This window comes from Rhinoraja longicauda, unplaced genomic scaffold (assembly GCF_053455715.1).
Source record: "Rhinoraja longicauda isolate Sanriku21f unplaced genomic scaffold, sRhiLon1.1 Scf000382, whole genome shotgun sequence".
NCBI lineage: Eukaryota > Metazoa > Chordata > Chondrichthyes > Rajiformes > Arhynchobatidae > Rhinoraja > Rhinoraja longicauda.
This window is the reverse complement of record NW_027601599.1, coordinates 27,538-47,457: the sequence shown is the minus strand read 5'-3', so window position 1 is coordinate 47,457 and position 19,920 is coordinate 27,538. Positions and strand designations below refer to the sequence as shown.

At 45.0% G+C, this 19,920-nt stretch overlaps 1 protein-coding gene and 1 pseudogene across 1 annotated transcript; both read right to left on the bottom strand.

Annotated features, from left to right (window-relative positions):
* Window positions 1-663: 663 nt before the first annotated feature.
* On the bottom strand, window positions 664-1,305 carry LOC144590903 (histone H1.01-like; annotated as a pseudogene).
* Window positions 1,306-17,532: 16,227 nt separating this feature from the next.
* On the bottom strand, window positions 17,533-17,922 carry LOC144590899 (histone H2A-like). The gene has a single exon (XM_078395263.1). The coding sequence runs from the start codon at window positions 17,920-17,922 to the stop codon at window positions 17,533-17,535; it is 390 nt and encodes a 129-aa protein (XP_078251389.1).
* Window positions 17,923-19,920: the final 1,998 nt, after the last annotated feature.

Sequence of the window (19,920 nt, the reverse complement as noted above, 5' to 3'; positions counted from 1 at the left end):
AAGAGCCGCAGGAAGCGAGGCGCAGAGCACGGGCACTGAGCCTGGAGGAGCGAGGAGCGCAGGAAGGGGGAGAGGTGTCGGGACACTCGGAGTGCCAGGAGGGAGCCAGAGACGCGCTGATGGGAGAAGACCACCCGAGCCCGCTGCACTGAAAGCCCTAATGTTATTTGAACTTAAAATAATAATGTTAAAAACAGTATTTTAACATTTCCCCTTTGTCGGTTGCTTTATTATGGTCGAAGTGTAAATGCAAATTACTGAACAAAACAGGGTGGAGGTAAACTTATTTTTGAAAAGATGCCAGGGGTAAATGGGACGAAGAAGGTTGGGAACCCCTGCCCTGGTTAGCACTTGTCTGCAGTACATGGCGTGCCCTCCAGACAGCATTGCGTGGCAACAGCGCAGATCAGAGGGCATGACCTCACCTGCCGTGCAACCACTCAATAGAAGCGAAGCTTTGTAACTCGGTGACTACTTAAAGTAATTCTGTTGGAGGGCTTTGTGGCGAAATTGATATTAAATCTACAAGTTGTTAGATCTTGGGCAGGTCGAATAGAAGGGTTACATGTCGTCCTCCCCTGGAACGGATTTGCTGATTTCTTGATTGTTTGGTGGCTCTTCAAAGAGCCATTTTATAATAGACCGTTACACATTTAATTCCCCTCAAGGCGACACCGTCAACAGGTGAGGGTGGTTCCCTTTACCGGCGTCTGGGTCCGGATTTGCGTGGGCGCCCCACCGGCCGCTGGATCCGTCCGCGGACCGCCATTCTTCGTCTGCCCGGCCCGTGCCGGCGGTAGTCCCGCGCCATCCGGGGCTGGAGACAGGATCGGGCCTTGGTGCAGCAACGGTCCTCCACGGTTTGATTTGGCGCTTGGGGCCCTTCCCCTTCGCCGACGACCTCGTTTTCTTCTCCCGCTTGGGCGCCGTTGAACCTGAAGGAGACGGAGGCGCCGGTGCCACTGGTCCGCACCAGTGATCTGCTCTGCACCAGCGGTTGTTGTTACGGCTCACGTCGTAACCCGTGGCCAACAGCGCTTTCTTCAGGGCGGCCAGCAAAATGCCATGTCGCTGCTTTCTGGACGCCGCCACCGACAGGACGCGCTCCGGAACGGTGGGGCCGACCAGCGCCTTCTTGGGCCGCTGCATAGGCTGGGCCTGCGGCTGTTGTTGTTGTCGTTGCCGCCATTTCTTCACAGCCGCACCCTTATCCGGTGCTGGCCACGCCAGAGGCGGGATGGTGTTGCTTCCCCCGCCTCCTCCGCCAGAATCGCTGACATCTTCCACCTTCTGGTTCTCAGCCATGTTGGTAGCCCAGAAACCGCTCTTTTCTCCTCTCTATTGCTGAAACTAGAGGAGCGAGGAGCAGTAGCAGCCGCTTTTATGGGGCGGAGGTGGACGGTAAAGAGCAATCCCGGAAACTGCAAGGAATTCCTTCACCCGCCATCAACATTCATGTCACTTTGAGAGCGTTGGTCCAACAGCCTCTGGAACATATTTTGGCTCATATGTTCAGAACCAGACTTGCTGAGAAGCTGCTGCAACTGGGGCTTAACACTCCTCTGTGTGCCTGGGTCCTGGTCTTTCTCACCGCCAGTCCCTAAGTGGTCAGGATGGGGGGACATACATCTAACCCCCTCACCCTGAACACAGGATCCCCCCAGGGTTGCGTCCTTAGCCCCCTACTGTACTCCCTGTATACACATGACTGTGTGGCCAAGTTCAGCTCAAATTCCATCATCAAGTTTGCTGATGACACTGTGGTGGTGGGCCGGATCTCTGACAACGATGAGAAGACCTACTGGGACGAGGTGACTGATCTGGCACTCTGGTGTCGGGACAATAGCCTCCTCTTGAAAGTCAAAAATACGGAGCTGATTGTGGACTTGAGAAGGGCTCAACATCCAAGGACGTACACGTCACTGGAAATAAATGGGTCTACTGTGGATAGGGTGAGCAGCTTTAAATACCTGGGAGTCCACATCAAAGAGGATTTGACATGGACAACACACATTGCCGCACTGGTGGGTAAGGCAAGGCAGCGCCTTTACCACCTCAGACAGCTGGGGAAATTCAGAGCATCTCTGAGGATCCTTCAATGCTTCTACTCTGGGGCTGTAGAGAGCATGTTGTCCGGCAACATCTCACTCTGATTTGGGAACAGCTCTGCCCAGGACAGGAAGGCCCTGCAGAGAGTAGTGCGTTTGGCAGAACGCACCATGGGAACTACACTCGCCCCCCTGCAGGACCTGTACATCAGGAGGTGCAGATCAAGAGCAAGCAAGATTATGAGGGACCCCTGCCACCCCAGCAACGGACTGTTCCAGCTGCTACGGTCAGGCAAATGCCTCCGCTGTCATGCTGTGAAAACGGAGAGGATGAGATGGAGTTTCTTCCCACAGGCCATCAGGACTGTTAACTATTATATCTCCAGGGACTAATTTTTTTCTGTATTAATTTTAATTTTTATGCTGTAATTGTAATTTTATTGCACAATCCGCAGGCATTGCCACTTTCATTTCCCTACACATCTTCTATGTGTATGTGACAAATAAACTTGACTTGACTTGACTTGACTTGATTAACTTATTTGCATTGTCAATCACAATTTCAAAAGCAAAAATGCGAATACAATAAAGAGGGGAATGTACCAATCGTGTCGAATGCTATTCAATTCGAACCAATCTAGATTTTTCATGGTTTCTCCAAAATAAGAATCAAACTTATCATGTTGCTACCGGATTAGCGCTCTCAAAGTGATCTGAATGCTGAGTTCCCTTGATCACTACGAATTAAAAAGAAAAGGAATATAGCACATTAAAACGCACCGAGAATAAAGGGATTGGTGAACGAACTGTTACAATATATCAGGCAAAAATGGTCAACAACAAGTTATGCTGTTGCCCAAGAAAATCGTTGAAAATCGTTCTGTCGGAGTTATTTTCGCGCTGTTTAATATTGCTTTCAATCATTTTTGATTACCAGAACGGTCCTTGTGAAGGGGGTGGTACGCCAACAGGACAAACAAGCATAAGCCAATATCGTACTAAGCGGGTGGTTTACATTGACTCCATAAATAATTTTACACAGGCAAAAATTACCGTATCTCCTGCCGACACTGAATTCCTGCCCAAAGTTCCCTTGTCATGACGAAAAACTTTAATTAAATTCCCCTTTCTCAAAGTCAAATGGCAATTTTCTAAAAGGTTTTGTAAACTATTGAATAATCTGTAGGGAGTAACTTCCGAGTTAAATGACATCAGGCAAGAAAAATCCCAGATAGACCAACTTGGTTGAACATAAATTTATGGTATTTTTAAAAAGTGCAGCCTTTTGAATAAAAATGCTTTATTTGGAAGCCTACTATTGTCTTGATGGAACTTGGATCTAACGGTTTTTAAATTGTGACATTTAAAAACGTTTTTGCGGGACTTTTGAAAATACGAATATTATCCTGATTTCAGGTAGTGATTGTGCATTGTGACTAATTAAATTTGCATAAAGTTCTTCTTTATGGATTCAACAACAACCAATCAAGGTGTTGGTTTTTGACCAATGAACTAATTCTAATAACCACCAATCAAAGGTTGCAATTGCATCCAAAGGCATTTTCCCCACAATCACAAGCTGATCTAAAGATGGAGATGCGATAAGCACAGATGAGAACGTGGTCTTTCGCGTAATACTGCTGATGGTTTTTATGTGAAAGCTGAAGCAATTTACGGAAAGATCCACAGCACATAAGATGGAGGAACAGAATTAAACTATTCAGCCTATGGAGTCTACTCCGCCATTCAATTATGGCTATTTTTCCTTCTCTCCCCATTCTACTATCTTTTCACACTAACCTTTGATGTCCTTCCTTAACAAGAACCTATCAATCTCTGCCTTAAAAATATCCAGTCTAATCCTCCACAGCTGTCTGTGGCAATGAATTATGCAGATTTGCCGCTTGTAGCTAAATAAATATAACCTCATTTCCTTTTTATAGGTATGTAATGGTGTTGGGTAGACTGATGGGACTGAAGGCTGATAAATCCCCAGGGCCTGATGGTCTGCTGTACCCAGGGTACTCAAGGAAATGGCTCAAGAAATCATGGACGCATTGGTGATCATTTTCCAATGTTCTATAGATTCAGGATCAGTTCCTGTGGATTGGAGGGTAGCTAATGTTATCCCACTTTTTAAGAAAGGAGGGAGAGAGAAAACGGGAAATTATAGGCCAGTTAGCCTGACATCAGTGGTGGGGAAGATGCTGGAGTCAATTATAAAAGAAGAAATTGCGGAACATTTGGATAGCAGTAACAGGATTGTTCCAAGTCAGCATGGATTTACGAAGGGGAAATCATGCTTGACTAATCTTCTGGAATTTTTTGAGGATGTAACTAGGAAAATGGACAAGGGAGAGCCAGTGGATGTAGTGTACCCGGACTTTCAGAAAGTCTTCGACAAGGTCCCACATAGGAGATTAGTGGGAAAAATTAGAACACATGGTATTGGGGGTAGGATACTGACATGGATAAAAAAATTGGTTGAAACCGGGAATTAAAGCTGGGAATCTGGTGCTCTACGGCAGCAACTCTAATGCTTCACCACTGTGCCGCCCCAATCTGCCCCCCCCCCTCCACCCCCGCCTGCCACTTTGAACCATCTATCCCATTAATCCCACCCTTTCCACCCAACTGTGCAAATTCTCCAGATTAAAGCTTTATCTCAAATCCATTTTGGAGGGTGTAATTGAATTTTCATCTACCAACCTTTCAAGTAAGTCATTCCACATCAAAATGAATTCCTTGCTATGATTTAATGTAATAGCATCATAGATTTATACAATGTGGAAAATGGCCCGCCAGCCTAACTCATCCATACTGATCAAGATACCCCCATCTCAGCTAATCATATTTAACCATGTTTTGCCCATATCGCTCTTAATCTTTCTAATCCATGGACCTGGCAAAATTGTTCCAGTGATGACGTGTGCAAGAGGGAAGAGTTGCATCTGAACTTGAGCAGGAAATTAGAATGGCAAAAAAGAGCCATAAAATAGATTTGGTGATTTGGATTATTGGAAATCTCAATGCTTTTTCTACCTGCATTAAAAACAAGTGGATATCCTGGAAGAAGGTAGGATCGCTCAAGGATAAATGACTACTTGGAGTCAGGGGATGTAGCCAAGTTTTGAAATGAGTTATTTACAACAGTAAGATCAGTTAGTGAGAGGAATGAAAGGAGATTGTGGAAGCTTTGATGAAGATCTCTGCATCTTCCCTAGCTCCAGATGAGGTCTGGAGGTCTATAGAGTGGCCAAGGTTGGTGCTTTGTACAAAAGGGGAAGTAGAGACAGTAGAGCTGTAAGCCTCTTATAAGTGATAGAAAAGGTATTAGATATGATACTTCAGGATAGGATTTACTCCCATTTGGAAGACAATGGGTTTAGTATGGACAGTCAGCATGGTTTAAATATGCCTTATAATGTAACAGCAAGTTTGTGTCTTACAAACTTGGTCAAGTTTTTTTTAGGGTGTGACAAAGGTGATTGATGTGGGTAATGCAGTGGATGTTGTCTGCATGTATTTCAGTAAGGCATTTAATAATGTTCTCCATGGTAGCCTGACCCAGAAGATTAAAATGCACACGATTGACAGTGACTTGTTCATTTGGATCTATAACTGGCTTACTGGCAGATGACAGAGCGTGATGGCAGGACAATGGAGGACATTCAGACCGGAGATACAGTATGTGACCAATGGAGATACGCAGGGATCTATGTTGCGACCTTTGGTCTTGTGATATATATATATATATATATATAGTGTACTCTTGTCGGTACGGACTTCTTTATAACAGATTTTGGTCACAGAGCACGGAGGTGTCCATTTACAGTGGTGGTTGGTGGATGACGTGGTGCACTGCATTGGGCAGTGGAAAGATGGCGGTGGGAAGAGAGTGAGCAGAAGGATCTTGCCGTCCTCGTCTATAACTCCCTGAAATTAGTAACACAAGTGGTAGAATGGTATAGAGGGCATTTGATATGCTTTCCTTTCTCGATCAGGACATTGAGTGTGACATTCATTAAGCCATGTTGCAACAGTATAGGACTTTGATTAGATCACATTTGGAGTATTATGAACCTTCTTCCCATGATGTCTGAACACAGTCCAAATGCAGTCTGATTGGCTGTTGCTCTGCAGTTTTAGGGTATATCTCTCCAGCGGGCGCGGCGACCACTGTTGAGTGCAAACCTCTATTGCAGGACCGACAACCCTCCCACAACTGACGATCCGTGGACCCGCTGCTGGCCGGAGAGTGTCCTCTTGGGCGGCGAAGGGGGAGAGGAAAGGAGAGAGGGAGCCACGCACCTTGTCCCCAGGCGGCCATCGTGTCAGCCAGAGAGAGCCGTAGACCCGTTGGGCGGAAACCTCTCCTGCAGCGGCAGCTCGGGGGCGACGGCCATCTTATTTGATCATCTGCCACAGTGCTGCACCATGTGAGGAAGGTCAGGGATGGGGCATGCCGGGACGGGGGACGGTCCTCCTAGCAGGGGGGAGGGGGGGGGAGCGGAGCACATTTATTAAAGTTTAGTAAGTTAATTGTTTTTAAAATGTAACAAAACTTGATTAATTGAGACCGCAGGGGAATGGTGAGAAGGGTGGGCATAAACTTGTTGCGCTATGGTGTACCGTTTTGGCTGTATTTTGGGAACAAATTTATCCACAAACCCACAAACCCACAGATACACAAGATAAGAGTTTTAGTAATATATAGATGTCAACCTCGATTCCACCTTTTTCCCTTTTCCAATTCCTTCCAACCAACATCTGCAACCCTTCAATAACGTACAATTCCTAGGCTGCCATAACCTCATGGACGTCCAGTCCCTTTACACCTCTGTTGTCAGGAACTTTGATAATTATAGATAAAATGAGTAGGTTATAATCTGGTTAACCCCAGAGCTCACATATTGGGGAGGCCTGATGTGAACAATGGCCACCATGGAATGTTAGGAAGTTCATAAATCGATGTGTCAATGTATTTATCCTTCACAGCACAGCTTAGTTAAAATAACTAAAACTAATAGAGCCTGCTGAAAAGAAGGCTTCCTTATCTATTGGGGGGGTGGGCGGGGGAGCCGGATAGTCGTTTGCAGTTCTGTCTAGGTTCTTATCCATTGCAACCTTGAGATTACAGCTGCTCTTTGCCATTGTGTTTAGCAGACAAGTCTCCCAAGAGTTAATGGACACCCCATCAATTCTCCCTGGAGGGTGATTGACATCTATGGTATCTATTTTTTATTCATATAAGAGAGATTTTCAAAACATCAGGAAATGTAAGGTTAAAGTTAACTCTGGGGAAAGATAAAAGGTTACAGAGATGTTGATCAATGATGATTTATTTAAACTCCACAAGTATGTATTGTGTCATGAGAAAATAAAAATGCTGTAGGTACTATGAATTGTTGAAACACTTCTTAGAATGTTTCTTGGTGCGCACTGATAAGGCCTTCAGTCAACCAACTTGTTTGATAGACTCACCACTGATATACAAGCTGTTTTAATTTGTGTCTATGCCTAACTGATTAAAGCAAGCTATATAGGGTGTGGGTATAGCACAAAATAGCACAAAGTTCCCTCCTACAACCTCCATCCTTCACCAGCCCACTGGTTCCTCCTTGAACAAAGACCCAATCGTTTCCCCTCTACTAACATTCTCCTCCACCTGGCAGACCTTATCCTCTCCTCACCAACTTCTTCTTTAACTTCTTGCATTTCCTTCAAGGTAAAGGTGGCGCCATGGCCACTCACATGGGTTCCGGCTATGTATTTTTGTTGGTTGCGTCAAACAATCTTTGTTCCAAATTTACACTAGCTCTATCCCCCAACTCTTTCTCTGCTACATCAATGGTTGCATCAGGGCTGCCTCCTTTACCCATGCAGAACTCATGGAATGTCATTAGCTTCACCACTAACTTCCATCCTCTCACATCTCTCTCTCCTTTATTGATCTCTGTCTCCATCACAGAGGACAGAATTCCGATTAATATCTACCACAAACCTACCAACATCCATTGTTATCTGGACTACACTTCCTCTCTCCCTGCCTCTTGCAAAGATGCTCTCCCCTACTCTCAAGTCTCCATCTCTACCGCATCTGCTCCCAAGATGAGGATTTGCATTTTAGGACCTCCAAGATGCAGTAAACGTGGGTTGGAACCTGCTAATAAATGGATTCCTCAACCACATTTCCTCTCTGTCCAATAGTTCTGCACTTGCTCGCTCTCCCTCAAGACAGTTAAATGATAGAGTTCCCTTTGTCCTTACCTTCTACAACACTGGCCTAAGTATTCAACATTTCATTCTCCAACATTTCCACCACATTGAATGTGATTCAACAACCAGTCACATCTTCCAAACCCCATCTGTTTTCACCTTCTGCAGAGACCGCTCCCTCCACAAGTTCTTGTTTCATTCATCCATTTCCCATCCAAACTACCCCTCCCCCAGATACTTTCCCCTTCAACTGCAGAAGATGTGACACCAGTCCCTGTTACAGGATTGCTTGAGTTTAACCATTTCATTCTCATTTATTGACCAATTTCTCTATCATACATCCTCAAGTCCAAGCCCCCTGTACATTAGCTGTACAAAATTATTTATTTGGAATCAACTTCAGCTCTTCAACTCTTGACTGCCTTTCTCCTCAAAGTAAAATCACAAACGGTGAATAACTTTCTCTGAAACATTAAAAATTCACGTAATGATAATATTGTTTAAGTCCTCAAGCTGAGTTTATTGTCGAGGTGCAGGTACAAGTAAAACCTTGCTTGCAGCAGCAACACAAGCACATGGACCCAGACAAACACACAAAAACAGAAACTCAATGAGCCATGCTCTGTCCTGCCCCACCTCTCTCTCAGCTTTCTTTCCCACCTCCCATTCAATCAATCTGAATAAAAGGGCCTGTCCCAAAACATCAGCTATCCATGTCCTCCAGGGATACTGCCTTCCCACCTAGTTACACCACCAATTTGTGTCTATTTTTGGTATAAACCAACTTCTGCAGTTCCTTGTTATTGCATTTTAAAATCCCATGTACCATGACAACCATGTTCAAATATTTTAACCTCACCCCCTGTGAATGTACAGCCCACCGTTCGCTTTGCAGCAACCCGATAATTATCATCAAACCCGCCGACAAAGGAGGTGCAGTGGTAGTCTGGCTAGCTGACCTACGCTGAGGACAGGCGCCAGTTCTCGGACACCTGCTTCTACTTATCCTTGGATCATGACCCCACAGATGAGCACCAGGCCATAAACACGGACCATTTTTTATTTTATCACTTCCAGCTGTCTGCCCTCCACAGCCTCCAACATTATCGTTTCCCATCCCTGCACAGCCCGGTTTAGCCTTCTCCACAAAATCCATAAACACATCTGCCCGGGCAGTCCCATTGTTTCTGCCTGCTCCTGTCCCACTGAAATGATTTTCACATATCTCGACTCCATCCTATCCCCTCTGGTCCAATCTCTCCCAGCCTATGTCCAAGATACCTCACATGCCCTTCGTCTCTTTAATGACTTCCACTTTCCAAGCCCTCACTCCCTCGGTTTAACTGTGGATGTTCAGTCACTCTGCACATCCATCCCCCACCAGGAAGGTCTTAAAGCCTGCCATTTCTTCCTCATCCGCAGAACCAGCTAATTTCCCTCGAATAACACTCTCCGCTGCCTAGAGGTGCTGGTCCTTACCCTTAACAACTTCTCATTCGACTCGTCCCACTTCCTCCAAATCAAAGACATAGCTATGGGCACTCTCATGAGCCACAGCTATGCCTGCCTCTTTGTAGGGTAAATTGAACAGTCCCTATTCCAGGCGTACACTGGCCCTATCCTCGAACTGCATCTCCGTTACATTGATGACAGCATTGGTGTTCCCTCCTGCACCAATGCAGAACTCACGGACTTCATTAACTTCACCACTAATTTCCATTCTGCACTCAATACACCACCGGTGAGGCACCAGCAATGGCTGTCTTGCCAACAGTCTGTCTGTTCCTTCCTTCTCTGTTGTTTCTTTAGTATGTGTTAAATATATGTTTTTCGTGTTTTATGTGGGAGTGGCGGAAACCTTTTTTTAATATCTTACCTCCACGGAGATGCGATTTTTTTCCATATCGTATCTCTGTCCGCACTGCGGCCTAACATCGAGGAGCTGGAGGCCACTGCTGGAAACCGACTTCGGGAGGTCCAACTGCGGGAGTCCACGGACTTTAACATCGCAGAGCTCGCGATCCCTTTGCCCGGGATCGACCTCTGAGCTCCAACCGCGGGAGTCTGCGGACTTTCGCATCATGGAGCTCACGGTCCCTGGTTAGAAACCGACTTCAGGAGCTCATAGCCGCCAGAGCTTTGACCACCCCAACGCGGGGGCTTCAACCGCTGGCTGTGGGAGCTTCGATCGCCTCAACGGATGGTTCGACTGCCCTGACCGCGGGAGAAAAATGAGGGAAGAAGGCACTTTATTGCCTTCCATCACAGTGAGGAATGTGGAATCCGCTGTGGTGAATGTTTATGTTAACTTTCATGTAGTTGTGTGTCTTTTTCTAGTATGGCTGTATGGTAATCCAAATATCATTCTCCCTAATTAGTACACGTGGCAATAAAATATCATTGCAACCTTTGAAATTCACTTGGACCATCTCTGACACCTCCCTCTCCTTTCTTAATCTCACTGTATCATCACAGGAGGTAGACGATCGAGTGATGTCTATTACAAACCCACTGACTCCCACAACTACCTCGACTACACTTCTTCCCACCCTGCTTCCTGCAAAGACTCTATCCCCTACTCTCAATTCTTCTGTCTATGTTGCACCTGGACCCAAGATGAGGTGATCCATACCAGGACATCCAAGATGTCCTAATTCTTTAGGGAACGGTGTTCCCTTCTTCCATCATAGATGAGGCACTCACTCGTGTCTCCTCGATACCCCATAGCAGCACTCTTGCTCTCAGCTCACCACAGTCGCAACAGGGACGGAGTCCCCCATGTCTTTACCTTTCACCCATTAACTGTCGCATACAACATTTTTGCCACCTCCAAAGGGATCCCACCACGAGTCTCAGCTTCCCATCTTCACCCCTTTCCGCTTTCTGCAGAGACCGTTCCCTCCGCAACTCCCTGGTTAACTCATCCCTTCCCATCCAAACCACCCCCTTCCCAGGTACCTTCCCCTGCAAACGCAGGAGATGCAACACCTGTCCCTAAGCCTCCTCCCTCGACTCTATCCAAGGACCCTAACAGTCCATTCAGGTTGGGCAGAGGTTCACTTGCTCCTCCAACCTCATTCAAGGTGTGGACTCTTATACATCGACGAGACCAAATGTAGACTGGTCAATTGTTTCACTGAACACCTTCGCTTAGCCTGCCCGGCCCAACCTGGCCTCACGGTTACCAAACACTTTAATTCCCCTACCCATTTCTACACTGACACTTCTGTCTGAGGCCTCCTCCAAAGTCAGAGTGAGGATGATTACAAATTGGAGGAACAGCATCTCATATTTCATAAGGTCATAAGTAAAGGAGCAGAATTAGGCCATTCGGCCCATCAAGTCTACTCCGCCGTTCAATCATGGCTGATGTATCTCTCCCTCCTAACCCCATTCTCCTGCCTTCTCCCCATACCCCCTGACACCAATACTAATCGAGTATCTATCTAACTCTGCTTTAAAAATATCCATTGATATTTGTCCTCCACCGCATACTGTGGCCTAGAATTTCACAGATTCACCACCCACTGACTAAATAAATTCCTTTCTCATCTCTTTCCTAAAGGAACGTCCTTTAATTCTGAGGCTGACCTCTAGTCCTAGACTCACCCACTAGTGGAAACATCCTCTCCACATCCACTCCATCCAAACTTTTATTATTCAGTACGGAGAGAACGTACAAACTCCATACAGACAGCACCCATCGTCCGTATCGAACCCAGGTCTCTGATCCTGCAGGCGTTGTAAGGCGGCAACTCTACCGCTGTGCCACCACGCCGGCCACACCTTCTGCTTTAATCTCTAGCCTTTCTTCCAACCATCTGTCCTTCAAACCCACCCCACCACCCTGGCTTGTGTCCAGCTATTACATGCCAAGCTTTGTCCTGCCTCTTCCTCTCATCAGTCAGAATACCAACCCAAACTGAAAGGGGGAGTTCTTCAGTCACCAAACCCACAGAGAGTGTGGCCCTGGCTTTTGAGAACGTACATCACATTCATGGCATGACCATCTTGCGCTTGCCGTGCTCGGTCTACGTGACCGCATCCCTGATCACATTCTCTTGGAAATCCATCAGCATCTGTGAGTCTCCTCGTGGATCAGACCAGAGATTCGCTTGGCCCCACCTGGTCAGCTAAGTGGTGGACGGCTCATTTGTTGATGCCCTGGATGTTTCCTCTGGAGTGTCAGAGGATGAGGAGCGACCTCATACTAGTATATAAAATTAGGAGGCATAGCTCCTAATAGGAGGGGGCGTGGCTGTGTTCTGCAGCTGCGGCTCACCGGCAGTCTCTCCGTTTTTTTGTTTGTTTTTTTGTCATTGTCGTTGTTAAATGTACGTTTTGTTTTATTTTTAATTCTGTGTATGTAGGGGGGTGGCGGGGGGGTTGGGGAAACCTTTTTTTCAAACCTCCTCCTCAACGGAGATGCGACCTTTACCGTGTCGTATCTCCGTTCGCGCTACGGCCTAACATCGTGGAGTCGGCGGCCTCCAGCTGGGATCGACCTCAAAGACTCCGGTCGCAGGGCCTGGACTTACCATCTCGGAGGCTTCGGCCGTGGGCCCTGCAGACCGCAACATCGGGAGCTCGCAGGTCCCTGGCTGGCGACGGGCTTTTGGGAGCTCCAGCCGTAGCAGCTTCGACCGCCCCGAAGCGCGAGGTACGATCGACCCGCCCGCAGGCCCTTCATCGCCCTGCGTGGCTCAGCCGCAGCACTTTACATCGCCCGGTGCTCAGGACTTTCATCGGCCTGCTCGGCTCGGCCCTGGGACTTTCCATCGCCCGGTGGGGGCTTCAAAAAGTTGGGAGCCTCGATCACCTCGTGGCACCACGGGAGAAGAATGAGGAGGAGATAAGACTTTGCCTTCCATCACAGTGAGGGTATGCCTAGAGCAATCACTGTGATGGCTGTTTTGTGTAAAAAATTATATCTGTGTGTCTTGTGCTTTTTAATGTCTACTGCCGGACCCTGACGTGAGAGGACGCTGGCGTTGAGTATTCGCCGCTTTTCCGTCAGGATAGTTTGTCTGTTTGTTTCTATGTTAATTGTTTTTGTAAAGCGCTTTGAGCATGTGATAAGGCGCTATATAAAATAAATGGATTATTATTATTATTATTATTATAGCTGGGAGAGACATCCAGGGGTTGTGGTGCAATTCAAATTCAATCGGACTGAGGGCACTGGAAGTGGATTACTGGTTGCCTCTCCATTAAAATAAACCTAACCCAATGTGAGTGACCAAAACGTGGAATTAAGCCTTGGCATTGAATTAGTAGCACCTTAACTCAAACAGAATTTAATGACAAAATCACAAGGAAGACGCACAATAATAAACTGTAATTTGACACTGAGTATTAATACTTGGTTCCGTTGTTTCTGCGTGGTTTTTAATTCAGACCATCTTCCCATGATGTCTCAACACCCACAGTCCAGATGTTCTGTGGGGCGCTGCGCTATTGGAGCATTAAAACCGTCATCATCGGCATCCTTTATTGGGTAAATGTGACATGGGAACAGCTTTCTGATTGGCTGTTACTCTGCAGCTTCCAGGTGTTTCTTGGGTCCGTTTATGTAAATGAGATGCCGGTTACTCTCCAAACGTTCACTGTTGGCCGTTGGATGATTTTAATGTTCAAACCTGCAAATGAAAACGGGAAATGCCAACATTTTAATGATATTGAATGGCTTTAAAATATCCCAAGGACTATTTGGTTGGTCAATTTCAATCTGAATATTTGATTTATTTTAGGAGAATATTTCGGTTGTCCTGCGAGCTAAATTTAGAATTATATTTTTGTACAATTGTGAATACATTGCCCACTCCAGAAAGTTCTTCATTCATTTCTGTATTTCTTTCTGTCACAAAATCATGAAGAGTAACATCACTGTTCAATTGAGTTATTTCTTATTTCAGTAATTTAATTTAATGCACAGCATTGAGATAACTCTGGACAAGGTCACCAATATTCCAACCTATGGCTTAACTGACAGTTAAACTGCCTGCAGCTAATTATTTATTTGTAATCACCTTCTTCTCTTCAACTTTTGATTAGTTGTATCCACACTAAGTCATAAATAATATAGAACCTTCTTGTAAATATTGGAAGTCCATGTGATGATAATGTTATTTTATGTAAGTCAAATCAAGTTTATTGTCGAGGTACAGGTCTAAATAAAATGTTGTTTGCACAGCATCACAGGCACATTGAAACATATAAACAAACACAAATATATACATACTGCCGGACCCTGACGTGAGAGGACGCTGGCGCTGTTTGTTCGCCGCTTTTCCGTCAGGATAGTTTGTCTGTTTGTTTTTATGTTATGACTGTTTTTGTAAAGCGCTTTGAGCACCTGGTAAAGCGCTATATAAAATAAATGCTTATTATTATATTATTATTATTATTATATATAGTGCACATGAAAAATCAGCAAGACAGCAACAAGAAAAATGTCTGTACAGTAAAAGCAAGGAATTGCAATATCATAAGCAATCGAGGGTGGCAAAGTGACACAACGGTAGAGTTGCTGCCTGACAGCACCTGAGACCTGGGTTCGACCCTGAGTACGGGTGCTGTCTGTACTGAGTTTGTACGTTCTCCCTGTGATCACGTGTGTTTTCTCTGGGTGCTCCGGTTTCCGACCACATTCTAGACGTACAGGTTTTGTTGGTAAATTGGCTATGGTAAAATTGTCCCTAGTGTGTAGGATAGTGCTAGTGCATGACAGTGATGACTGGTTGGCGCGGACTTGGTGGTCCGAAGGGCTTGTTTTTTAACACTGGATCTCTAAAGTCTAAAATAAGTGAGTGATAATTAATAACAATGGTCAAAGTCTGGTTGTCAATGGAATGGAAAGTGGTTTTGAAGTAAAATTGAGAAGTAGACAAGTTGCTGAATATAGCACACTGCAACCCTGATGTTTGTGCTGTCTTTACCTTGTGCCATAGAACATCAACCTGTGAACCATCCACACCTAGCTCATCACCACAGTGCCCAAGGATATTTGGCATATTTGGGCAAGTGCATTTAAATTTTGTCGAGTCCGGTGATTCAACTGAAAATAACCCAAAGTCTTTTTTAACCGCTGCAAAATGCATGGGGTGAGCCAGCTGCAATGTGGTGAAACCTAAACGGCTTTATCCAACAGATACAATGAATCTGCAACCCCCATTCGATTCTACACAAACAGACACTTGCATCTGTCACCACTATCATTCAATATTCAATAAAGTATGTATATTAATTAAATACACTGAATAGTGATTTTGGTGGGCCAAAGTTGGCTCTTATTCAATGTGATTCACATCCTTGCCTCCACTATCACCAATATTAGTCAAAAACTGTACCATTTTAATTTTCAATGTTGTTACTGACAGGGTTTAAGAGCTTGAAACAAGGAGCAACATTGAGTTATTTCATTATTTAGCTAATTTAACTAAAGAAGCTGGTGGAGGGAAGAAAATTCTGATTGGCAGCTATAGTTTCCCTCATCTCCATTCCAGCATTTTCTGAATTACCTTCGGACTTTCATTTGTTACAGTTTATCAAGTTTGCTTTTGCAAAAGGCAATTTTTTGTTGGAAAAAGGAGCTTCAGGGATGTAGGAATATTTCTGCAGGTTCAAGGAGCTTTATCTCGTCAGGTTTTAACACCCACGAAACAGACTAAGGATTGCTCTTCGACTCTTAACAATATCTTAATTCCAAGGTGTTACCATTCCTTGTAGAGAATATAGAATGTACTGCATACAGCACAGGAAGAGGCCCTTCAGCCCACAATATCTGTGCCTGCTGTGATGCCATGTTAATCTCTTTTGCCTACATGTGACCCATATCCCTCCATGCTCTGCGTTTCAATTTCCTTATCTAAAGATGTCTCACGTGCCACTATTACATTCGCTTTCACTATCACATCTGCAAGATTATTCTAAACTACCTCTGTAGTTTATAACTCCAGCTGGAGGAGGCAAATTCGACCCCCTGATTGGAAGGCGGGCCACAGGAACGTATCCACCAGCTCCGGCTGGGATAGAGTGCCAGAGCCCCGCCGTAGGCAGCAAATTCTACCCACTGATTGGCTGCGGATGTTTCGACGAGGACAAGATTGTGGGTGGATATGCAGATGGCGCCAGGGTCCAGAGAGCTTGACTATATCCAGTTTTCCTGATTCTCAGCGGGTTTACTGGAAACAATGGTTATACTACTTATTAAAGTGTTAACAAGTGAAGTAGAATTTAATTTAGTTATCAAGAGGAGTAATATCCATTAAATGAAAATCTACCAGTCCAACACTACTAAAGACCCAAGAACACTACATCCAGTTTTGAAACAGGTGGCTCAGGCTATAGTGGGATAGAATTTCAAAATTCAACAATATTCTGAAATCACATCCCTATATAGTGAATTCCATTTACAAGCATTTAGTCTATTCCCTTCTCTTCCTTGGTGATTCAATGGATTGGTGAGTGCACTCTAGATGGTACCCACATTGTTATAGTATTTCCCTCAAATACCTCCTCTGGCAGATCATTCAATTTACCCACAACGCTCTTTGTAAAAAAAAAAGTTGCCTCTCGAGTTCCTGAGTCATTCCTGGTGCACCTTATGGTGTCCTCTGGTTCTTGATTCCCCTACACTGGGGAAAATACAGTGTATCTACCATATCTATTCCCATGATCCTGAACACCTCTTTTAAATCACATTTCATCCTCCTGTGCTCCAAGAAATATAATCCTAGCCTGCCCAACCTCTCCTTAAAGGTCAGACCCTGAAGTATTGGCGACATCCTTGTAAATCATGTCTGCAATCCTTAAACGTAATGATTGTGTTCATTGTTTTTCAAATACTTGTCTTAATAAATTACATCTCAAATAGTGTTAACAGAATACACGATGGATTCCTGTGGACCGCACAGTAGCCGGAGACGCAGGTTCATCCTGACTTCGGGTATTGTCTATGTGGACCAGTCTTGTGACCAAGTAAAACGATTAAAGACGTGTGGGTTTGTAGAATCCCGTAGTTTCTTTAAATTACCCTTATTGTGTATGAAGTGGATGACAAATTGGTAAAAATTAGAACACTGGTGATCGATGGTCGGCGTGGATTCGGTGGGCCGTTTTCGTGCATTTTGTCATGTTGTATTTATAAACTACAACGGAAATTTAACTATTAAAACAAATATTACACCACAATAGAACTATTTCAGGACATATTTAATGGCTTTTAAAAGAGCCTTTTGTGTCAAATTGGGTTTGTTGATGTCATTTAGATGCAAATTTTGCTGGGGTGGCCGGTTTTCTTGGGCAGCAGTACCGCCTGGATGTTGGGTAAAACCCCACCCTGGGCAATGGTGACCCCACCCAACAGCTTGTTGAGCTCCTCGTCGTTGCGGATGGCGAGCTGCAGGTGGCGGGGGATGATCCTGGTCTTTTTGTTGTCGCGGGCCGCGTTACCCGCCAATTCCAAGATCTCAGCTGTCAGGTACTCGAGCACCGCCGCTAAATAAACCGGAGCGCCAGCACCAATGCGCTGAGCATAGTGACCCTTCCGCAACAGTCGATGGATGCGACCAACCGGGAATTGCAAACCAGCTCGCGAGGAACGGGTCTTGGTTTTGGCGCGTCCTTTTCCTCCAGTTTTACCTCTTCCTGACATCTTCGCTTCACTCCTCATAAACCAAAATGAACCGGATTCCGCGGTCGCAGCTCCTTTTATATCTTTGTCACTGATAGAAATTCGAATCGTTTTTATTGGTCAATGGATTCCCCTTTGTTACTCATTGGCCTTCCACGGCGCAGTAAAAGAGCAACGTTCGAAAATCTCAGCGAATGAAAATCGAGATCTTAGTTCTTTATTCCTAATTAGCATATGGTATCAACTACCCGAGAATTTGACACTTTCTCTTGGACGCCGTCTGACCCGCTGATTATTTCAAACGGTATCTATTTTTATTTTAGGGTCCTTTTGGACTTCCAATTAAATTAAGTTGTTTCGGGAACTGTAAGTGTACAATTGATTTAAATAGTTTTCCTCAGTATTAGACATAGAAATACAGTAAAGCATTGCAGCAGCAATAACTTTTCACCACTTCTGATTTGTAAAAAGATAATTAATTAATTGGATTTTTTGGGGGGATAGTGAAATACAAATCTCGCAACCAGGCTTTATATATGTATACTGGAGACACAGGGAACTGCAGATCAGGGCAAAAAAAAGCGCTGAAGGAACTTACCAGGTCAGGCAACATCTGTGGAGAGAATGGACAGACAATATTGCTTCTTGCAGAGTTTGGCGAATATCTGGAACTTTCTCCGCTGGTAGTTTGTGGAAGTGAGGGATTTAAAGAAGCGGGAGATTTTTTAACTGAACGGGGTAGATCAAGGAATTAACGGCTCTGGAGAACTGCCGTAAAAGGGATGAGGTTTATTGTAGATCAGTCAAAAAACGTATTCAATGGTGCAGCAGGCTTGAGGGGACCACTATTCTACTCCTGCAATTTATTAGATCCTGCAATTCTTTTTCAACATGTCAGAGTCACAGAATCATACAGAAACCAGCCCTTTGACCCGACTTTCCCCAATCCGAACAAGAACCACCATCTATGCACGGCCCACCTGCCTATTTCTTCCCAATATCACACAAAAACATTCCTATCCATGTACCTGTCCAAATGTCTTTTAAATGTTGTTATAGTACCCACTTCAACTGCCTCTGGCAACTCTTTCCATGTACTCACCACCCTCGGCATGAAAAGGTTGCCCCTCAGATTCCTATTACAAGTTCATAAATGATCGGATCAGAATTAGGCCATTTGGCCCATCAAGTCTATTCCATTCAATCATAGCTTACTTATCTTTCCCTCTCAGCCTCATTCTCCTACCTTCTCCCCATAACCCCTGACACCCGTACTAATCAAGAATCTATCAATCTCTGCCTTAAAACTATCCTTTGACGTCCTCCACAGCCTTCTGTGGCAATGAATTCCACAGATTCACCACCCCTGACTAACGGGCTTATGATTGACTCACGGGAGGGGCTATGACATGGACTGAACGGATGAGAAATGCTCTTCATAAGTTAACGCACTATTTCCTGGAATCATTCTCACAAACCTCCTCTCCCACGCCAGCACATCCGTCCTCAGATATGGGGCCCAAAACTGTTCACAATACTCCAAATACGGTCTGTCAAGTGCCTTATACAGCCTCAGCATTACATCCCTCTTTTGATATTCTAGTCCTCTCAAAGTAAATGCCAGCATTGCATTTGCCTGCCCCACTACTGATTCGAATTGCAAATGAACTTTTTGGGAATCTTGCATCAACACTCCCAAGTCCCTTTGCAACTCAGATTTCCGAATTCTCAACCAATTTAAAAAATAGTCTACATCTTTAATCCTGCTACCACAATGCACGACTCCGCACTTTGCTACGCTGTATTCCATCAGCTACTTCTTTGCCCACTATCCCAATGTGCTTGTCATTCTGCAGAGTCCCTGCTTTCTCTACGCTACCTGCCCCTCCACCTAACTTCGTATCATCTGTAAACTTGGCCACAAAGCCTTCAATCTCCGCATCCAAATCATTGATATACAACGTGAAGAGTAGCGGCCCCAACTTCATTAGTCACTGGCAGCCAAACACAAAAAGCCCC